This window comes from Dryas octopetala, chromosome 1 (assembly GCF_963921425.1).
Source record: "Dryas octopetala chromosome 1, drDryOcto1.1, whole genome shotgun sequence".
In the NCBI taxonomy this organism is placed as follows: Eukaryota; Viridiplantae; Streptophyta; class Magnoliopsida; order Rosales; family Rosaceae; genus Dryas; species Dryas octopetala.
In genome coordinates this window covers 20773627-20792205 of record NC_141366.1, presented here as the reverse complement: position 1 = coordinate 20792205, position 18579 = coordinate 20773627, and the positions used below count along the sequence as shown (strand labels likewise).

The window sequence follows — 18579 nt, the reverse complement described above, 5'->3', positions numbered from 1 at the left end:
CATAATTTCTTTGCGGGCCGCCTTTTATATATTTGGGTGTTCTTGTTCTCGTTTGTATTAGACTCTTTCTCTCTCCCCCTCTCTCCTTCCTCTTCTCTAGCTTCTTTCCTCTCTCTCCCTTTATCTCTCTTCTCTCCTCTATCGATCCATCTCTCTGCTCTGTTACAGAGGCCGGTGACGACCACCAATCTGGAGAGAAAAATATAATCAATCGGGTGTGTAAATCTTCATCAAAGAAACTGGGTACCAGTGGTCCCTCCAATTAATTGAACTCGTTCATATATCTACAATTTCAACTTTTTTTTGTTAACCTCTACAATTTCAACTAAAAGGTTCAAATACTAAACCAAACAGCATTTATTTCAAGTCTTTCTTTTCTTTAGTTTCTTTTTTAACATTCTTCTGAGCCACTTAACATAACTGGAACTAGAGTTTCGAAAAATACTCATATTAAGTGTTCCACACCACTGAAACTACAGTTTCATAAACTGAGCTAAATAAAAAAAATCAAGAACTTATATCAAGTGTTCTACACCACTGAAACTACAGTTTTAAAAACTGTAAGTGAAACTGCAGTTTTAGAAACTGTAGGTGAAACTGAGCTAAACAAAAAAATCAAGAACGTACCAATATCAAGTGTTCTACACCACTGAAACTGCAGTTTTAGAAACTGCAGGTGAAACTGAGCTAAAAAAAAAAAATCAAGAACATACTACTGATAAGGAAGCCATGGGGGTGGAGCTGGCTTCCCTAATCTCTGGGCGTTATTATAGTGAGAAACTTGTCATGTTCTTTGGCTTTGGAGGGTGAGAGAGAGTGGAGTGAAGCCAACTGACCTAGATATTATAATAAAGTGACCTAATTGTTAAATATTATAAATAGGTGTATTACATATTACAAACAATAAGTAAAGTGTAGTCTAGAGTAATTAATTCTTTTTTATTTGTAGCTAAATGTGTGTAGCTAATCCAGTTAAATGACGGTAGTTAATCCAACTAAGGCTTATTTACTATTTCACTCCCTGAAAATAACTTCAAATCTCACTTTACCCCCTAAGGTTAAGTTTGTATCACATTACCCCCTTGAAACTAACTCTTGTGTATCACTTTGTCCACTTCCTATTTTTACAAACTTTGAAAATTAATTAAAAATAACTTTGAACTCAGAAAAATATACGAAAAATTCGTACGGACTTGTATTGAGTAGTACTAATTTATTATGGGGTCAAATTACCAATTTTTCATTCGAGTGTTTCTAGAAAAATAAAATACTTTAAACTCTTTGGAAATTCATAGGATAATCTTTCGAACTCCAAAAAATACAAGGTTTACACCGTTGGTCTTCTAAACAATAACACTACCTTTTTTGTGAACCCTTTTTACTCAAAAGACCTCTTGGTCTTAGAGGAAAATAAATTGTCCTCTATAAAATAAATTTTAGAAAAATTTTCGAATTTCAGTAAAGTCTCGGAAGAATTCTCTAAAACAAGTTTTTGGTAATTTCTAAAATATTTTTGAGAATTCATCCGAGACTTTACAGAAATTTTAGAATTTTTATAGAGGGAAATTTATTTTAATTTTCTAGAAATAAATTTGGACTTCCCAAATTTTCTAGAAACTTTCGGAGGGCAAATTGGTAATTTTACACCATATAACTAGTCAAAACGAGTCCGTAAGAATTTTTCGTGTATTTTTTTTTGAGTCTGTGGCTATTTTTAATTAATTTCCAAAGTTTGTAAAAATAGGAAATGAGTAAAGTAATACACGAGAATTAGTTTTATGAGATAATATGTTACAAAATAAACCTTAGCAGGTAAAGTGAGATTTGAAGTTAATTTCAGGGGGCAAACTAGTAAATAAGCCATCCAACTAATGATGTATAATTAGATTTCATGGATATGCTTGTTCTGTCAGAATATTCAAGATTGAATTGTGTAGGAGTAGACAAGATCATTAACAAGCTTCAAAGGTGCAGGACTTGAGCTTTCATAATATCAAGAACATGTGCAAGACCCAAGATTGTAATCTCAGAATATTCAAGTCAATTCTTGTAAGAAAATATAAATGAGCAAAGTTGCATAAGGATAAAAGGATAGTAAAGCTAAATTCCTTTTCAAATTCATGTAAGTGAGAGTTATGGTTGTTACTGCTTATTAGTAATAATATGTAAGTGGGCTATGATTGTTACTGACAATCAGTAGCAATATGTAAGTGGGATTATGATTGTTATTAACAAACAATAATAATATATAATTGGGGCTATGATTGTTATTGACAAGCAGTAACAATATGTAAGTGGGGCTATTGTTATTACTACTTGTCAGTAACAATATATAAGTGGGGACTATGGTTGTTACGTACTGCTTATCAGTAATAATATGTAAATGGGCTATGATTGTTACTGTTTATCAGTAACAACATGTAAGTGGGGATATGGTTGTTACTACTTGTCAGTAACAATATATAAGTGGGGGCTATGGTTGTTACTGCTTTTCAGTAACAATATGTAAGTGGGGGCTATGGTTGTTACTGCTTTTCAGTAACAATATGTAAGTGGGGGCTATGTGTCAGTAACAATATGTAGGTGAGGCTATGGTTGTTACTGCTTGTTAGTAACAATATGTAAGTGAGACTATGATTGTATATTTGTATATGTAAGTGGGGCTATGATTTGTATAAGTTGCCTTGTTTCTGGGTTTTTTTGCATAGTAAAAAATTGAAAATAACTACTGTTTGACAGTGGCAATAAATATAATTGCCACTGTTGATTTTTTTTTTTTTAAATGTGGAAAAAAAAATGGCGTTAAAAAAAAACTGACAAAAAAAGTTACTGTAGTGCGCTACAGTGCGCTGCCATTACTGTAGCTGTTGGACTGTTAAAAAGTGGGCTAGTACAATATTTCACTATAGCGGTTAAGCCTTAAAAACAGTCTTTTTTATGAAATAGACTTTAAAAAAAAAAAAACCCAATTAATTTTCATATCAAATCCAAGGCTCTAAAGCCTACCCAAATTACTCAAAACATTTAAATGGGTCACTTACCTATTTAATTCTTAAAAGCTGTGAACTACGTGGAGTTTGATCTTTCAATAGGTACGTAGGCAATGTAAAACCAAGTCTAGACACAACCGCATTCCAAATAAATATCTGGTTCAGCACAACCAAATTCATCCAAACACTTTACCCAAATCTCAACTTTCTTATGGGTCATTCACTCATTGGAAATTAATCTCAAATCTAGAACTATGAATTGACTTGATCCCCTCAAAAGGGTACGTAGGCAACTTGGGACACTAGTGCAGCCACAAATCTAAACAGTCACACATATCATCAAACGATTTCAGTTTCGTCATAATTGAAATCAAAGGGTCTTCCATTGTACCAAGGAATTGTAATTAAGAGATGTACTCCATTTTGAATGGGTTGTACCTTAAATAATAAAACTATATTCTCTAAATAAGTAGAGTGAAATTACGTTGGATAACACTATTTTAAATAAATATTTCACAATTTTATTCAACAACCTAGAAAATTAAAAACACCATCCAATACCATTTAACTATGGGAACATTTTTCAAAAAGGATTTAAACTTTCACCCATGTGTTAGTTTAAGATGCATATTATGGGTTGTATTTGCTAAGATTCAAGGTACTAGTGCAGAAAGAAAGAGATTACAGAGCAAAGAGAGAGAAGAAGAAAAGGAATTAAAACATAGAAGTGTTTTATTGAATGTCAGAATGAATCATACAGTTGAGTCTTACAAGCGATATATAAGAACTGACTAACTTAGAATAGAAACATCTTATCTAACCAACTAACAGAAAGCCCAACGCACATACTTAACAGCCTAACTAATTATAATTAATCATAATTAATTGTAACTAATCAGACATAAGCCATTTCATGGCTTAACAATATTAATGTGCCCCCTTAATACGAATAGGTAAAGTATGACGAAGCCGATTTGCCCATTTCGTTAGTTCAGTTCCATTTTCTGAGATGAGTGAGCCGGCTGGCCCAATTTTTAATGTGTTGGTCTGAGCACAACGTAGCTTTTTCTTAAATAAGTCAAGAGTCGCCCATTGTACACATATCAGTCATTGAACCATTCGCTATTAGAATTTAGAAGAGAAATAGGAAGAGATTTTTGAGCCATTCGTCATACTTCACCTATTCCCATTATGTAAGTCCGACCCTCCATGGCAGACAAAAAAAGGTCTGACGACCCACACTCTAAAGCTAAAAATAGCATATGTGTGAAGAGTCTCAAGTCAATCCCCCTTTTTTTTTTTTCGTTTTTGGTTTACAAGGGAGGCCAAAGAGCATATATGTGCTAATATTCTCAAGTCAATCCTTTATGAACCTGGTCTTGTTAGTTGGTATAAAACCCAAATTATTTTACTTGGAAACATATTTTCAAACATGGTAGTTAAAATTTAATCGTTAAGGCAATGATGAAGATTTAGAATTAACACAACATATACAGGCTCCGATTTCAAAGAAGGAATAGCAAAAGGCCTAGATATAAGCAACATATATGCATACTTTCATCATTCCCATCATATTTTCAAAGCCCTCCCTCACTTTGAATTTACCGACCTTGTTTGGTATTCTCCCATTGAGATCTTAACGTCTCAAAACTGCCATATGTAATTAGAGAGAGGGAGAGAGACTCATACTCAGACTCAGGTCAAGGTCCAGTCGGCAGCCAATATGTCTAGATAGTACTATAGCATTTAAATTTGTATATCAAATTTGATTCTCAAATAATGACATATGCCATATCATTAATATTGACTTATTAGTACATGCACTGATGCACTAATATCACAACAGAGTGGGGAATTCAATGATCGGGACCGTCCATTTTTTAGGTCCATCCTTAAGGGTCGTCTATGTCAAAAATCAGCTAAATCGATAATTGTTTGGTCTTCCAAACTTTGCAGACAAATACAATTCGTCAGATAAGGTTGAAATGATGTTGATAGTAATACATTGGCTAAACAATTTCCGATTTGGCTGATTTTTTGCAATGGTGATCTTTGAATGATACTCTAAAATATGGACGATTCCGATCATTGAAATTCGTTGCTGGGTGGTTAGGTGAGCAGAGAATTCCCCTCTCTATGATGAGCAAGTGATCATTTCTGTGTATATATATATATATATATCAATTATTTCTGTTTGTGAGAAAGAAGAAAAAGCTATGAACTCCAACAGCCTTGAATTACTTCTACTCGAATGGTCGTTTTATTAATTAAGGATAATGATTGCATGGAAGGATTATTCTTTCACACAGACTTGTTCAAAATGAACAAAAACAAAGAAAAAGATTTTTGAGTGGAAATTCAAAGACCGTAATGGAGAAGAATTGCAAGTATGGTTTTGAGCTTTGTGTGGCATAACTGGCGTATATAATACCAAAAGTTAGGAGTAACTTTTCTACCTTCGTGTAATGCATATTGGTGTTAATTAAGCAAATATAGTTTCGATGAAATGTCAATATTGTCCGAATAAAAATTAAAAAAGGGTGTCAATATTGTATATAGTGTAATCTTATATTCGAAATTGTTCATATTCTAGATCTCTATTAAATTTTATTTTTTTGGGCAAGAGAAATTTCATTAGATTAAAGTGAAAAAATACAAAGGATTTAAGTTAGGTTTGAAGGAAATTGGACGATATACTCTTTGAAAAGATAAAAAGTACACGGTCCAGTTTCACAAGCCACACTTAGTAGACCCATTATAACACAAGTTACAAAAGTCCAAGAAAACCCCAAAAAAAAAAAAAAAAAAGACAGCAAATACAAAATACACCAAAGGCCCAACTAAAAGAAAAACAGAAGACAAAAACAACAAAAAACCCTAGACAAAAACAACAGACAAACACTTAGTAGATCTCTATTAAATATTACCTCTCACTAAATTAATCAAATTGAAATCGTTTGATCATGTAACTGCTATCAAATAAATAAATAGATGATTTTAGAAATAGTTAGATTCATCGTATATTTATTTGATAACAGTTAAATGATTATATGATTTTTTATTTGATCAATTTTGTAGATAGTTATGATCTTTAAGGGCATGTTGACTAACTATGAATGAGAATTGAGGAATGAGGATCATTCATATTCCCATTCCCATTGAAGCTGATTATCACTCATGTGTTTACTAACATTTGAGGAATCAACATTGATGTGAGGCCCATATGAAATCAAGAATGGAATATCTGATCGGTTATTTTTCCCATCAGGACACATACCTTCGTTGTTGTTTTAGTTTAAGATACATATTTCAAAATGTCTTAGATTAATTAGGACACATAATTTGTGTTTGTAACAAAGTAGGACATTCTATCACCTTTGTTATAAATTTCGTCTAAATGAGGGGCAAATTGGTCTTTTTCATATTAAATAAATTTTTAATTATATTTTAACTTAAAAAATATTAAAACTAAAAAGATTAATACTTAAAAATATTAAAACTAAGAAACATTAAAAGTAAAAATATTAAAACTAATAAAAATTAAAATTAAAAAGATTATAACTAAAAAAGTGGAAAAATATTAAAATTAGAAAATATTAAAACTAAAAATAAATTTAAAAATATTAAAATTGAAAAAATATTAAAATCTAATAACCAAAAAAAAAAAAAAAAGGAAGTTGCAGAACACACAACCCAACCCACCCCGCCCCAACTCATCTTGGCGACCTACCCGCAGCAGCGGCCTACTCGCCAGTGACCGGACGACCTCGCCCCCTTCCTCTGCCAATTCTCCCTCGTCCATTCCTTCCTTCCCCTCCTCGAGCAGATAGCCCAATTGGAAGGGTCGTACAATTACCTACAATGCACACAAATTTGATCCCCCCTCCCCCCAAATCAAAAACCCTCTAAGTAACTTGAATTTATTTTCTTTCTCACGAGAAAACATTAATTTACCCCTTTTAACAATTAAAAATACCAATTCCATCCACAAAAAACTGTTGGCATTCTTTTCTTTATTATTTTGGAAAAACCTATTATATATATTAAAAAAAAAAGTTTTTTTTTTTAAAGTCCATTACAAAAAATAGGTTTTTTTTTAATGTCCACTATCAAAGAGAAAGTACCAATGCAGTCCACTTTAATGAAATCACCTGGAAAAATGCGTTGGGCATGAATCCCAATGCGCCTGGCCTATTTTTTTTCCACGTCAGGAAAATTGTCAATGTCTAACAGTGGCAATTATTGCTATTGTGGGACAGTGGCAATTCTCACTAAGCAACAATACCTAAAACAACACAACTTGTATAAATCTTCTGCATTTTTCATGCATAAACATCTCAAAAAAAGCATAAAACCAACATAAAACACAAAAATTCAAGTTTTAGAGTAAAAAATCTAATTTTAACAATAAGAAATAATTGCCACTATCCGACAATAGCTATTGTCCCAAATAGTTATTGTTCGACAGTAACAATCGCTCAGCACTTCCAGATCGAGCCCAACACTTCCAGATCACGCCTAGCACTTCCAAATCGCGTCCAACACTCTTAGATCAGAGGTCGACAAACTCCGATCTGGAGGTCGCCGACCTTTTTCAAGGCTTTGATAGGTGAAGATCGAGGAGAGAAAGAGAAATATATAGAGAGAGAGATTGCAGATGATGAGAAAGAGTGAACAAAGACACAGATTAGAGAAGAGATCAGAGAGAGATGGCGGTGGTCTCGTCGGCTTTACTCGCTGGACGGCGATGGTCGATCGGAGAAGAATATGGAGAAAGAGACAGAGAGGCCATCGAAGAAGGAGAAGGAGATGGAAGAAGAGAGAGCGAGAAAGAACCACCAAATTTTTTGAAAGATGGGTACAAAACTAATTAAGTGGGCTTTTTTAGGATATGGATATAGTAGGTGAGTGTAATTAATTATCATTAAGAATCCAAAAGTAGACTTTATAATAATTATCTTAAAAAAATAAATTATTGTTTCACAACATTAAAAATTTAACAATTTTTGTTTTTTATTCCTGTACAAATCAAATATGAAAATAAAGATAAAAAGATATTTCCTCATAATTTTCCTTGTATTATCAAATTAAGAATGAGAAACTTGCATCTATTTTTCCTGAAAATATATAGGAATTAATTTCCTAAAAACTCCATTCTCTAAACTAAACAGGATGAAAGTACTTTTGTAACCTCATAACTTTTAGCTCTATCAATCAAATTGTAATTTTGGCCTACTGAAACATAAAGTGTTCTTTACACATGTGAAAGTTTGACAGGGATATAGTTTGAAATTTTGTAATTATGGTGGACAAAAAAAAAATCAGTGGAAAATTAAGGATGTGGTTGTAACTTGTAGAGAATGAAAGATCGTGTCGATAATATACAACAAGATAAAGGGTTGAGAAGAGAGGAGCTGTGCATGCATACTTCATCTCCTGAAAATCCGCTCGGGATATATCTTGTTGTCGGCAAACTTTAATTAGCTTTCTGGATTTAAGTTAATTAATTAAACTCAATTATCTAAAAGTGCCCAAAAAGAGTTCGCATTATTTTTGGCAGTGCTCTGTTCTTACCTTATTCTGTTTTACCAAAGCTTTAGATGACTACTTCATAGAAATTGATTGGGAGTGTAGTCAATTAGTTACTTTTGCCAAGTGCATTAATTCTTCATGTGAACAATTTAAAGAGATGACGTTTAGGAATTTTTCTTATGTGATAGTGATATATTACTTCTCTCACAGTACGTATATGGAATATAGCTTTATATGATGGTATCCACAAATAAATTATAAGATCACTCTGAAAACATACATATATGATACATAGTGCCGTCATATAAAAAAATATTTCTCAAAATTTAGATTCTGCCAAAAAAAATTTATATATATACACATTATTCCCCGTTTAGTGGATTCAAAACACATAGCAAAGAATCTTTGTTCAAATAGTATCTACGATTGCATTTTATTTTTCAAGAAAAGATGAAATCCCATTTCTATAGGCTATGGACAAAGAGAAGGATTACTCTAGTTGTTAATTTAAACAATAAATAAGACTATAATTATAAAACGGTTGTGGCCACTCTCCTGACACTTCTAAGATTTAGTTCCGGTGTTTATTCTCTTAGGCTTATCTTAAGCCCTCCACACTGGTCACTGTCCCGTTGAGAGTGAGAGTGATACCAATATTTTGACATCAAAACACCCACACTTGGCGAAGAGAGTGAGAATGATAGGCCATGAGTCTAATAGGTGATGGCAATATATCACCATCACTGAGAGTGATACAATAGCTACTAAGCCCGACCCACGTAAGGAATCAGAGAGGAGACAGAAGAAAGAAGACCCAACGGCTTGGATTTAGTAGCCATTGGGTTTTTTGAAAGTCTATATTTATGTTTAATTGAAAAATTAATACAAAAATGTTGAAAAATTCTGAAAAAATTCTAAAAAAAAAATATGAGACCTTTGCAACGGCTGGTGTTCAAAATTGGATGTATATATATATACAGGCTCCTTCTATTGAGGTATACATTAACTTATTTATATATATATCTTATGTTTCCAAACATTCTAGCTTCTTCATTTTTTACACCAACAGTTTGCATAAATTGTTTATTTTCATTATAAGTTTTCAAATTTGGGTATTAAAATAAAAAAATATTTAAATATATTCAATATTGGACTCATATGAAAGATTTAATTAAAATAAATATAATTTTATAATTTTCATAAATATTGAAGTTATAAATTATAAATTTAATAGTCACTTTTCAAAATTAGGCATAATCTAATTTTGTACAACATCACTCTCAACACCACTGTCAACATTATTTAGGTCACTTTGAGACCAATAAATTGGTATTACTCTCACCTCATCACTTCGGAAGGCCTTACATCCATATTTGACTCCTCTGGAGTTCATGGTGCTCGGTTGTAATTTTATTACTTTCTACCTATCTATGATTGAGTTTAAAAGGCCAATAATTATATGTCTATATATATATCTATATATATATATATCAATTATTCTCATATATTAAGTAAGTTGTATACCAAGTATGAAATGTGGTAAAAGTATGGGGAAAAAAGCTGTCGATCTTCTTCTAGTAATGCAAATCTACAGCGCTTATCGATCTAGCTACATCATCTGCCAATTGATCGGCGCTAATTAAGTCCAAAAATTAATAACTTCCGGCCATCCATAAATTAATATATATGACATATATAATTCTTAATATTATTTGCTCGAGTATTGACAATTCCGGAAAACTTATTTAATTAGAGAATGAAATTTCTAACTCAAATGTGGTGACTTGTAGCTCCAATACTGATATTCAGCATTCACCCTCACACGCGCCCAATGATAAAATTCGAACTTCCTCCTTTAACCTCCTTTGTACAAAAAAAAAAAAAATGATAATAACGAGTTAATTACACTTACATTCTCTGAGATTTATCGTCTTTTCACATACACTTACTGAAATTTCAAAAATTATACATACACCCCCTGAAGTTTCAAAACTACAAGAAAAAAAAATAAACAAAAAAAAAATATTTGTATTGAGGTTGGACCTTACACCGTGAGTAATCTTATTAGGCCATTTAACCCCTTAGCATGCCTTTTTGCATAATTTTTCATCATTTTTTGTCTTAATATAGGAGGTTATATGCAATAATTTTGAAACTTCAGGGGGTGTATGTGTAATTTTTGAAACCCCATGAGGTGTATGTGAAAAGACGATAAAACTTAAAGGGTGTAAATGTAATTAACTCGATAATAACTCAAAGGCCAAAACTTTTGTTGAATTGGTCATAAAATTGAAAATTGTATATCCCACATAAGTTTATAGCTATTATGACGAGGGAGGTAGCTAGAGGACAAAGTAAGGGAATAGTTCCACAGCTAATTTTGAAGTTTAACTTGTAATTCTCAGTAACAGGGCAAGTAGGTCACCTCAGCCCATAGTTGGGGTTTGGGATATATATATATATATATATATACAATGGAAGCAATTAAACCAGATTAGGCATAATTAATTTATTCATTTAATCTACAAGCCTTGCAGGTCCAAAGTCAGTTTTGCTTCCCTTAAATTATTTTCGTCTTCTTTTAGGTATTGACCAAATGCTCTCACTTTTTTCCTTCCGCTATTTGAGGTCCTCTTCAAAATGTCAATGTATTATAAGAAATGTGTACGTATAGGTCACATTGTACGATATCATCCAAAACAAAAAAAAATGCATGTAGTATATGCTAACAATACAAATAAGAATAATATTAGAAATGTTGGTTGAATTATGAACCTAAATGCTACTAGTTTGTTAATTTCTATGGTGTCTCGTTGTCTCTGTTTGGCGGCTATAGTGTCTTTTCGATGCCGACGTTACGAGATTATGCTTTTATTTTGTTGTAAGTATTTAGTTTGTTGGCCCTATTGATGTAGGGCTTCTTGTCATAACTTTGTATTTTCTATATCTTTTGGCTGTTTTAATGCAATATTATTGCTTTATAAAAAAAATGATATTTTATTCATATCTGATCTTATATGATATAAATCAAATGAGATTCATAGTCTGCTCAAATTTGAATAAATTAATGAAATACTGCCACCTCATTTAGTAAAAAATTTATTCATATAACTGTAATATTATAACGTGGTGTAATTAATTCAGTTGTAATTATAATATAGGTGGATGATGAATTTATACTTTTAGAACATAATATTAATAATATTTACCCATATTATAACATATTAATCGATTACACACATGACAATATATTACAATTATACATAATAATGTCTCTGGTAACAGTAGTGTACGTTGATACACATGTTTTTGGACTTCGACTATTCTAGGATTCTCTTCCTTGTGATGAGTCTCAATTTTGCATGTCATTATCTCTAACCCCACCATTACTACTCTCTCTCACAAACCAAACAAAGGCCAAAGTGAGAAAAGAAAGAAAGGAAAAAAAAGTTCCAAAAAGACAAACCAAACCACATTTCATAAATCAACCCTATTATAAGTGAAGCTTTCCCACAAAAGGTCTGGATAAATCCTCTGAGGAGAGAATTAATTCATCAAGGAGCTCTCTGTCTCTCCCTCTCTCTCTCTCTCTCTCTCTCTCTCTCTCTCTCTCTCTCTCTCTCTCTCTCTCTCTCTCTCTCTCTCTCTCTCTCTCTCTCTCTCTCTCTCTCTCTCTCTCTCTCTCTCTCTCTCTCTCTGCAGATGGGTTTATGGAGCCACCATGTGGAACACCAAAATTTGTGCTTTCAAGCACCTCCTTTTATCGAGTGGCTCAAGCCACCATCCTCTTTTGGTTCTTCATCATCATCATCTTCTTCTTCTTCTTTTTGTTTATCTTCCCATCAAGAGAATAGTACTAGTACTATGCAATGCCTGCCTCTTTTAAGCCGGTTTACTGACACGAAGCCGGTGAAAATAGAAGATGTTGGTGTGCAGAGAGAGGGTTTTGGAGTGAAAGAAGAGCAGATAGAGAAAGTTACAGTGGCCTTGCACATTGGACTTCCTAATTCTACTGCAGCTGATCATCATCAATATTCAGATACTCATGAGAATAAGAAGGTTGTTTTTGATGTGAAGGAAGATGATGAACAAGTGATGGCCATGAAGAAGAGCTTTCATGGGTGTTCTTTTAACGCAGAGAGTAGGTTTTGGATACCAACCCCTGCACAGATTCTTGTTGGGCCGATGCAGTTTGCTTGCTCCATTTGCAGCAAGACCTTCAATAGGTACAATAACATGCAGGTAATTCTTAATTAATTAATTACATATTCTGAATTAATTGCCCATTATATATATATGCAAACTTCATATATTGAATCATAATTGTTTTATTGTATAATTTTTTTTTTTTTTGGGGGGGAATTGAAAAAATATGTAAGTAACTTTGAGTAACAAAGGGAAAGTAAGAAAGTAGAGAATTTGTAATGTCTATCTATAATCATATATATAGATTTAGTAAATGCATGTCTTACCCCTAAATTTTCACTTTCTTGCTATTCTTTTTGCAAGACACATAAAATGGGGGATTCATGAGTTACAATTATATATCTTTTCTTTTTTGTTTTGCTTAATTTGAAATAGTCTTGTACTGATTTTGTGCTTGTATTTAATATTATGTCATTTTGAGATTTAAAGGTTGAATTAGCGTTTAAAGTTTAGGGTTTAATGCATAAAATTTATATTGAAAAAATAATTAAATGCTTATACAGAAAAAAAAATAATAATAATTAAATTGAAGTCTTATTAAAACAGCGTACATAATTTTAGATATAATTATATAAATACAATATCAACACTAAAAAGATCAAATATGATGAAACCCCACTTCCATCATTTGTAGTTCAACTTTTCTAAAAAGGGAGACGTACACATGATTTTGAGGAAATTCTTGGGGATAGCATATACATATTAATTTTAGACCCATGATGAATGTTTATTTCTATATATATGTTGATTTTTAATTTTTTTTGGTGATCATTTCTATGTTGATTTTATAGACATGCATTGCATTGAACCACAAGAAGAGATATATATATACACGCACTATGCAGGTATTCGTGCCAAGGAGTGTTCCCATATAGTGCTATAGGGAAATGGATAATTAATTAAGACATACATTTTGTAGTCTACTATTTAGTTGCAAAACCATATGTCAATTAATAAACACTATGTTATAACGGCTAAATTAAGTTCATACTATACCATCCAACAACAATATTCTCTCTGTAGAAATATCATCAAAATTGCATGTCAAGAAAGTCTAAAAAGTTTTGGGAAAGATTATTGTCGTTTTCTAGCTCAATTAATTTGGCATTACATGTGTATTAACAATATGCAATATCAAGTCGCGAATTAATGAATAAAAGGGAATTATCATGTCTATGAGTCTTAACTCCAGTGGTATGAGATAAATCAAATGAGGATATGCAGAAATTTTAAGTTCAAATATTAATGTGAGTCCTATAGAAGAATAATCTAGAAAAAGATCGATCAAGGGTATACAAGTAGTAAATCATCCATTTTGATTTACAATTACGATTTCCTATATATGCATTTTTTTTTTTTTTTTTTTTTTGAGAATATTTCCTATGTCAATTTAATTAAGGTCGTTTACCAATTATATATAACTATATAAGCTAGCTAATGTTTCTAAATGAAAAATAAATACTGAATTTGGGGTACAGATGCATATGTGGGGCCATGGATCTGAATTTAGAAAAGGACCAGATTCTCTTAAAGGAACACAACCAGCCGCAATGCTGAGGCTACCATGCTATTGCTGTGCTCAGGGATGCAAGAACAACATCAACCATCCAAGAGCCAAGCCACTCAAAGACTTCAGAACTCTCCAAACTCACTACAAGAGAAAGCATGGAGCAAAGCCATTCATGTGTAGAAAATGTGCCAAGACATTTGCTGTGAAAGGAGATTGGAGAACCCATGAAAAGAATTGTGGGAAGTTGTGGTATTGCACTTGTGGGTCTGATTTCAAGCACAAAAGATCACTCAAGGACCACATTAGATCCTTTGGAAAGGGGCACTCTCCTCACCCTTCTCTTGATGGGTTTCATGAGGAGGACAAGGAATGCATAACTGGTTCGGAAGACGAACGATCGAGCTTTTATCAAAACTAGCAAAAATTTAACTCCTCTTTTCAAAATAGCAGTTTTTATAACATTTTTGAAGAATTAAAAAAAAAAAAATTATGGTGCCTTCATGCCTCCAATTTGGACCATGTGTACCATAACTTTTGGTCATTTTTGGAAAGTTTTATAAGAACTGCTATCTATGAAAAGACAGGGTAATCTTAATTTAGCTAGTTTTGATAAAAACTCAATATCGATTTGCTCACGCATGAAGCTTATGGAGCTTAATTATTTTCATTCAGCTTTAGTATTTGAAATGCATGATAGAAGTATATGGAGGATAAAGTTAGTAGGGTACTCTATGTCGAAGCTTGTGCTCAGTAACAAAACATTCTCAGCAGCTTGCACCATGCACATTATAGGGAGCGGTTTGCTACGGAGCACTTGCTGTCTGATGGGGAGTACCGGAGTACTAATAACTCTAGACTGCAGTTTGCTTAATTAGTACGTGGTTTTTTCAATAAGTTTATGATTGCCTGAAGTGATGAAGCAGATGAATTTTCTTTTCTCCTATCAACACAAGGTAGATATTATAAAGTTACAAGCTTTTGTAGCACATCCCAGTATGGAGAAAATTTGTTTGCTTCATTGCCAACTGGTAATCTTTACATGCTTATGATGATTGTATTAACAAATGGAAATGTTGGGATAATCACTTATGTGGTACTCTCTCTCTCTCCCTCTCTCTCTCTCTCTCTCTCTAGTTTTTTATTTTTATTTTATCAATCAACTTTTGATGCTAAAGGGAATGAAATCTTTGACTTTCTCTATGTGATGATGTTAGTATCTGCTTAATGACTAAAATATGTATAGGGTGTATAAGGGTGCATCTTTAAAATTAAAGAAGTATAAGATAGAATATGTAGGTTGCTTTTCAACTTCCATGATAATCCTTTATGTGACTAGCTTAATTTATATCTAGTTATAGAAGGCAGAAAATGGTAAACTAATATTGTTTTTATTTCTTGCTGATTTTGCTTAGAACAACATTGCATCACTCTTACGTTTATCTTGATAAATTGTACTCCAATTAAACTTGGTATTGAGAGATACAAGATTTTACTTATATGGTACGTATATATACATCCTACGGAATTTATTTTCTGCTAGCTCCCACTAACATAAGAAATAAAAGAAAATAATTAAGAAATAAATCTTAATTACAACATTTTTCCATCTTTTAGAGTCTTGCTACTAATTAAACGAACATTATATAATTAGGTCAAACCTGAATATTGGATTCATGAGTAAAATGGTCATGAATTGAACTCATGATTAAAACTCTCAGGGCTAATGGTATACTGACAGAATCCTTATAGAAGTTTCAAATTGCTCAAAACTAACGATGTCAAAGTAATTTTACAAATTTTATGATGATATTTGGATGTAGAGTGAGTTTGTTTTGATTAAAACTTCTCATGCCAAACGGGTACACGAATCTTCCCTTTTAAGGATGGGGAATGGGAAAATTCATCATTTCAGAAATAATTTTAATGGTTTGTGCTAATATTGAAATCTAAAAATAATAAATCAAACCCTTAATTGGCCCATTAATTTATGTTAAGCCTAAACCCATTATCTTACAACACTTTATGAATCATGTCCATATTTTCAACGCGTAAGTGTGAGTCCAAGTTGGAGGCCTTACCAAATCACCCATCGAGGTTATAACATCAACCTGAGAATGATTAGGTATTGATTAATTAAGATGGATAGAAATACCTTGAGGCTTGAGGATTGTTACCCTCTCTAATAAATAAAAAAAGATTAATCAGACCCAAAAAAGAAAGTGCTTTTGTGTGTGAAAAAAGAGATTTTCCCAACGACTTTTTCATAAAGAAGTCACAAAAAAGAGAGGGGGAGAGAGAAAGGCGCTGAAAGAGGTTGAAATTTGGTTTCTTTTGAGGTAGGCTTGACCAACCAAACAAAGATGGGAGGAAAATGTGAAATGGTGTTTGAATATATTTGAAGATAATTAATTAGGGGACCTCCACCATGCGTTGTCGGGAGAGAGAGAAAAACTTGAGGGGAAAAGAACAACCACCCCCTTTTGTTTGCATACACTAGTTTGGCTCTACTGTGCTACTACTCCTTTCACATTCAACCACATATCTATCTTATGTGATTGCATGCACCAAAATTGGGCCATTTTCATGAGTCTCTTTCATGATTCTTTGCTTACCTTGCTAGCTAGCTTGGTGTCCATGTAAACGAAAAGCCAATAAGGAGGCAACTCTATTTTGTTTGAAGCATATGATAGAGACACATCACATATATCCAACAATCAGGGCGGCCCTGATGAGGGCACGGAGTGCGACTACCTAGGGCCCACCTTCAAGGGAGGCTCACAAATTTTTATATTATATATATATATATATATTTTAAAAAAAATTCTACTGTAAAATAAAAAGAAAAAAAAAACAGTTGTTGGCCCATTGTCGATACAGAGGCCCAATGTCAATACCACACCCAATTTCATCAAACTGTTTTTTCCTTCAATTGTTTCTAGACTTGCTTTACTAATCTATCATATTTATATTTATGACAAATCAGTGATGTTTTGCTACCGGAACTATTACCCTGCTGCTATTTTGCTTTTGTAGGTGGTCATAGCTCATAACTTGGATATTATTGAGGCTAATGGAAAGAGTGTGTTGTTGTTGTTATTTTTGGATAATTGAATGTATTTATATTGAGGATAATTAATGTATTGATTCTAAATTTTAGATTGTTTTTTTAATAGAAGTATCATAATGCATTGATTCCCAATTGTCAATTGTGAATTATTTTGCAAAAACTCTTTTATTTTTTTTGTACAACTAAAATTAAGGGCCTAATTTAGATTTTCGCCCTAGGCCATCCAAAAGTCAAGGTCGGCCCTGCCAACAATCCAAAGAAAAACGGTTAACTAGACTTTAAAATAAACTCTTGCATTGCTCCCGTATGAATGCATAAAAATATAAAGAACTTAATTTGAAGTGTATATATATCATTTTCTTAATGAAAATAAATTAGGAGTATTGAGAGATAAGTCCAAATAAGAGGGCCCATTTATAAGATAATACAGTGCCGTCCCACATTTATTTTTTTTCCTAATTATGTAATTGTTGCTATGTTACAATCTACAGTTGTAACAGTCACTCAATTACAACCGGTCAATTATACCTTAAAATCATTTATATAAATGTCCTTGGGATGAAGAACTTCGAAATGGGATTTGCGGTCAAGATGGGATATACAAATCCATCTTGCTAAAGTACTGTCTTATTTGGGAACCAAATAATGGAATTTGGCAAATTATAGGGGGTTTTGAAGATGAGATTTGAGAGTTTCAAATCACATTTTGAAGTTTCACCTAAATAGGTGTTATATCAAAATTTCTTAAACCTAGACCAAAACTAGGGACCCAGAATCTGAATCCGAGACTTTGAACCATGGACTCGAACTTGAGACAAAGGGACTGAAGGCTTGAACTAGAAAACCCCAGCCCAATAAATAGCCAAACTAGTCTGTCTATATATTGGGCTCATTTGGTTGGTTTCAATTGTTGGGCCTTGGCTCGGGCTTATAGACATCCAGAACGTCCATTCATCACTTAAAACTCCAAACAATGTCTACCAAAGTACACCAAACACCAAAACCCCCATAATGTTGGATTTTGTACCGATTATCATAGAAAAATTCCACTAGAAAAAAAAAAAAAAAAAAAAAAAAAAAAAAAAAAGGGGAACAAAGAAAACTCCCAATTCGATTAACTGTACCCACATTACAAATGTAACCGAGTCGTTGCACCATAAAACGACATCTCTCGTTTCAACAGTTGAGCATCAAATCCACTAAAACGACATCTCTATACCTTTACACATGACAGTATGACACCTTGATAATTTTGGCTCTTGTAACGAGTTCCA

The 18579-nt window shown here is 32.6% G+C and overlaps 1 protein-coding gene across 1 annotated transcript; it reads left to right on the top strand.

Moving 5' to 3' along the window:
- Positions 1–12174: 12174 nt before the first annotated feature.
- LOC147299027 (zinc finger protein WIP3-like) lies at positions 12175–15395 on the top strand. Its single transcript, XM_086228058.1, has 2 exons — positions 12175–12764; positions 14207–15395. Exons 1-2 carry the CDS (start codon positions 12225–12227, stop codon positions 14654–14656), a joined length of 990 nt encoding a protein of 329 aa, XP_086084184.1. The 5' UTR covers positions 12175–12224; the 3' UTR covers positions 14657–15395.
- Positions 15396–18579: the final 3184 nt, after the last annotated feature.

Excerpts from the sequence above, each read along its gene's own strand:
- LOC147299027 (XM_086228058.1), top strand. The coding sequence starts at position 12,225 with ATGGGTTTATGGAGCCACCATGTGGAACACCAAAATTTGTGCTTTCAA. Across the intron at positions 12,765-14,206 it reads ATAGGTACAATAACATGCAG|ATGCATATGTGGGGCCATGG; the intron begins GTAATTCTTAAT and ends TTTGGGGTACAG.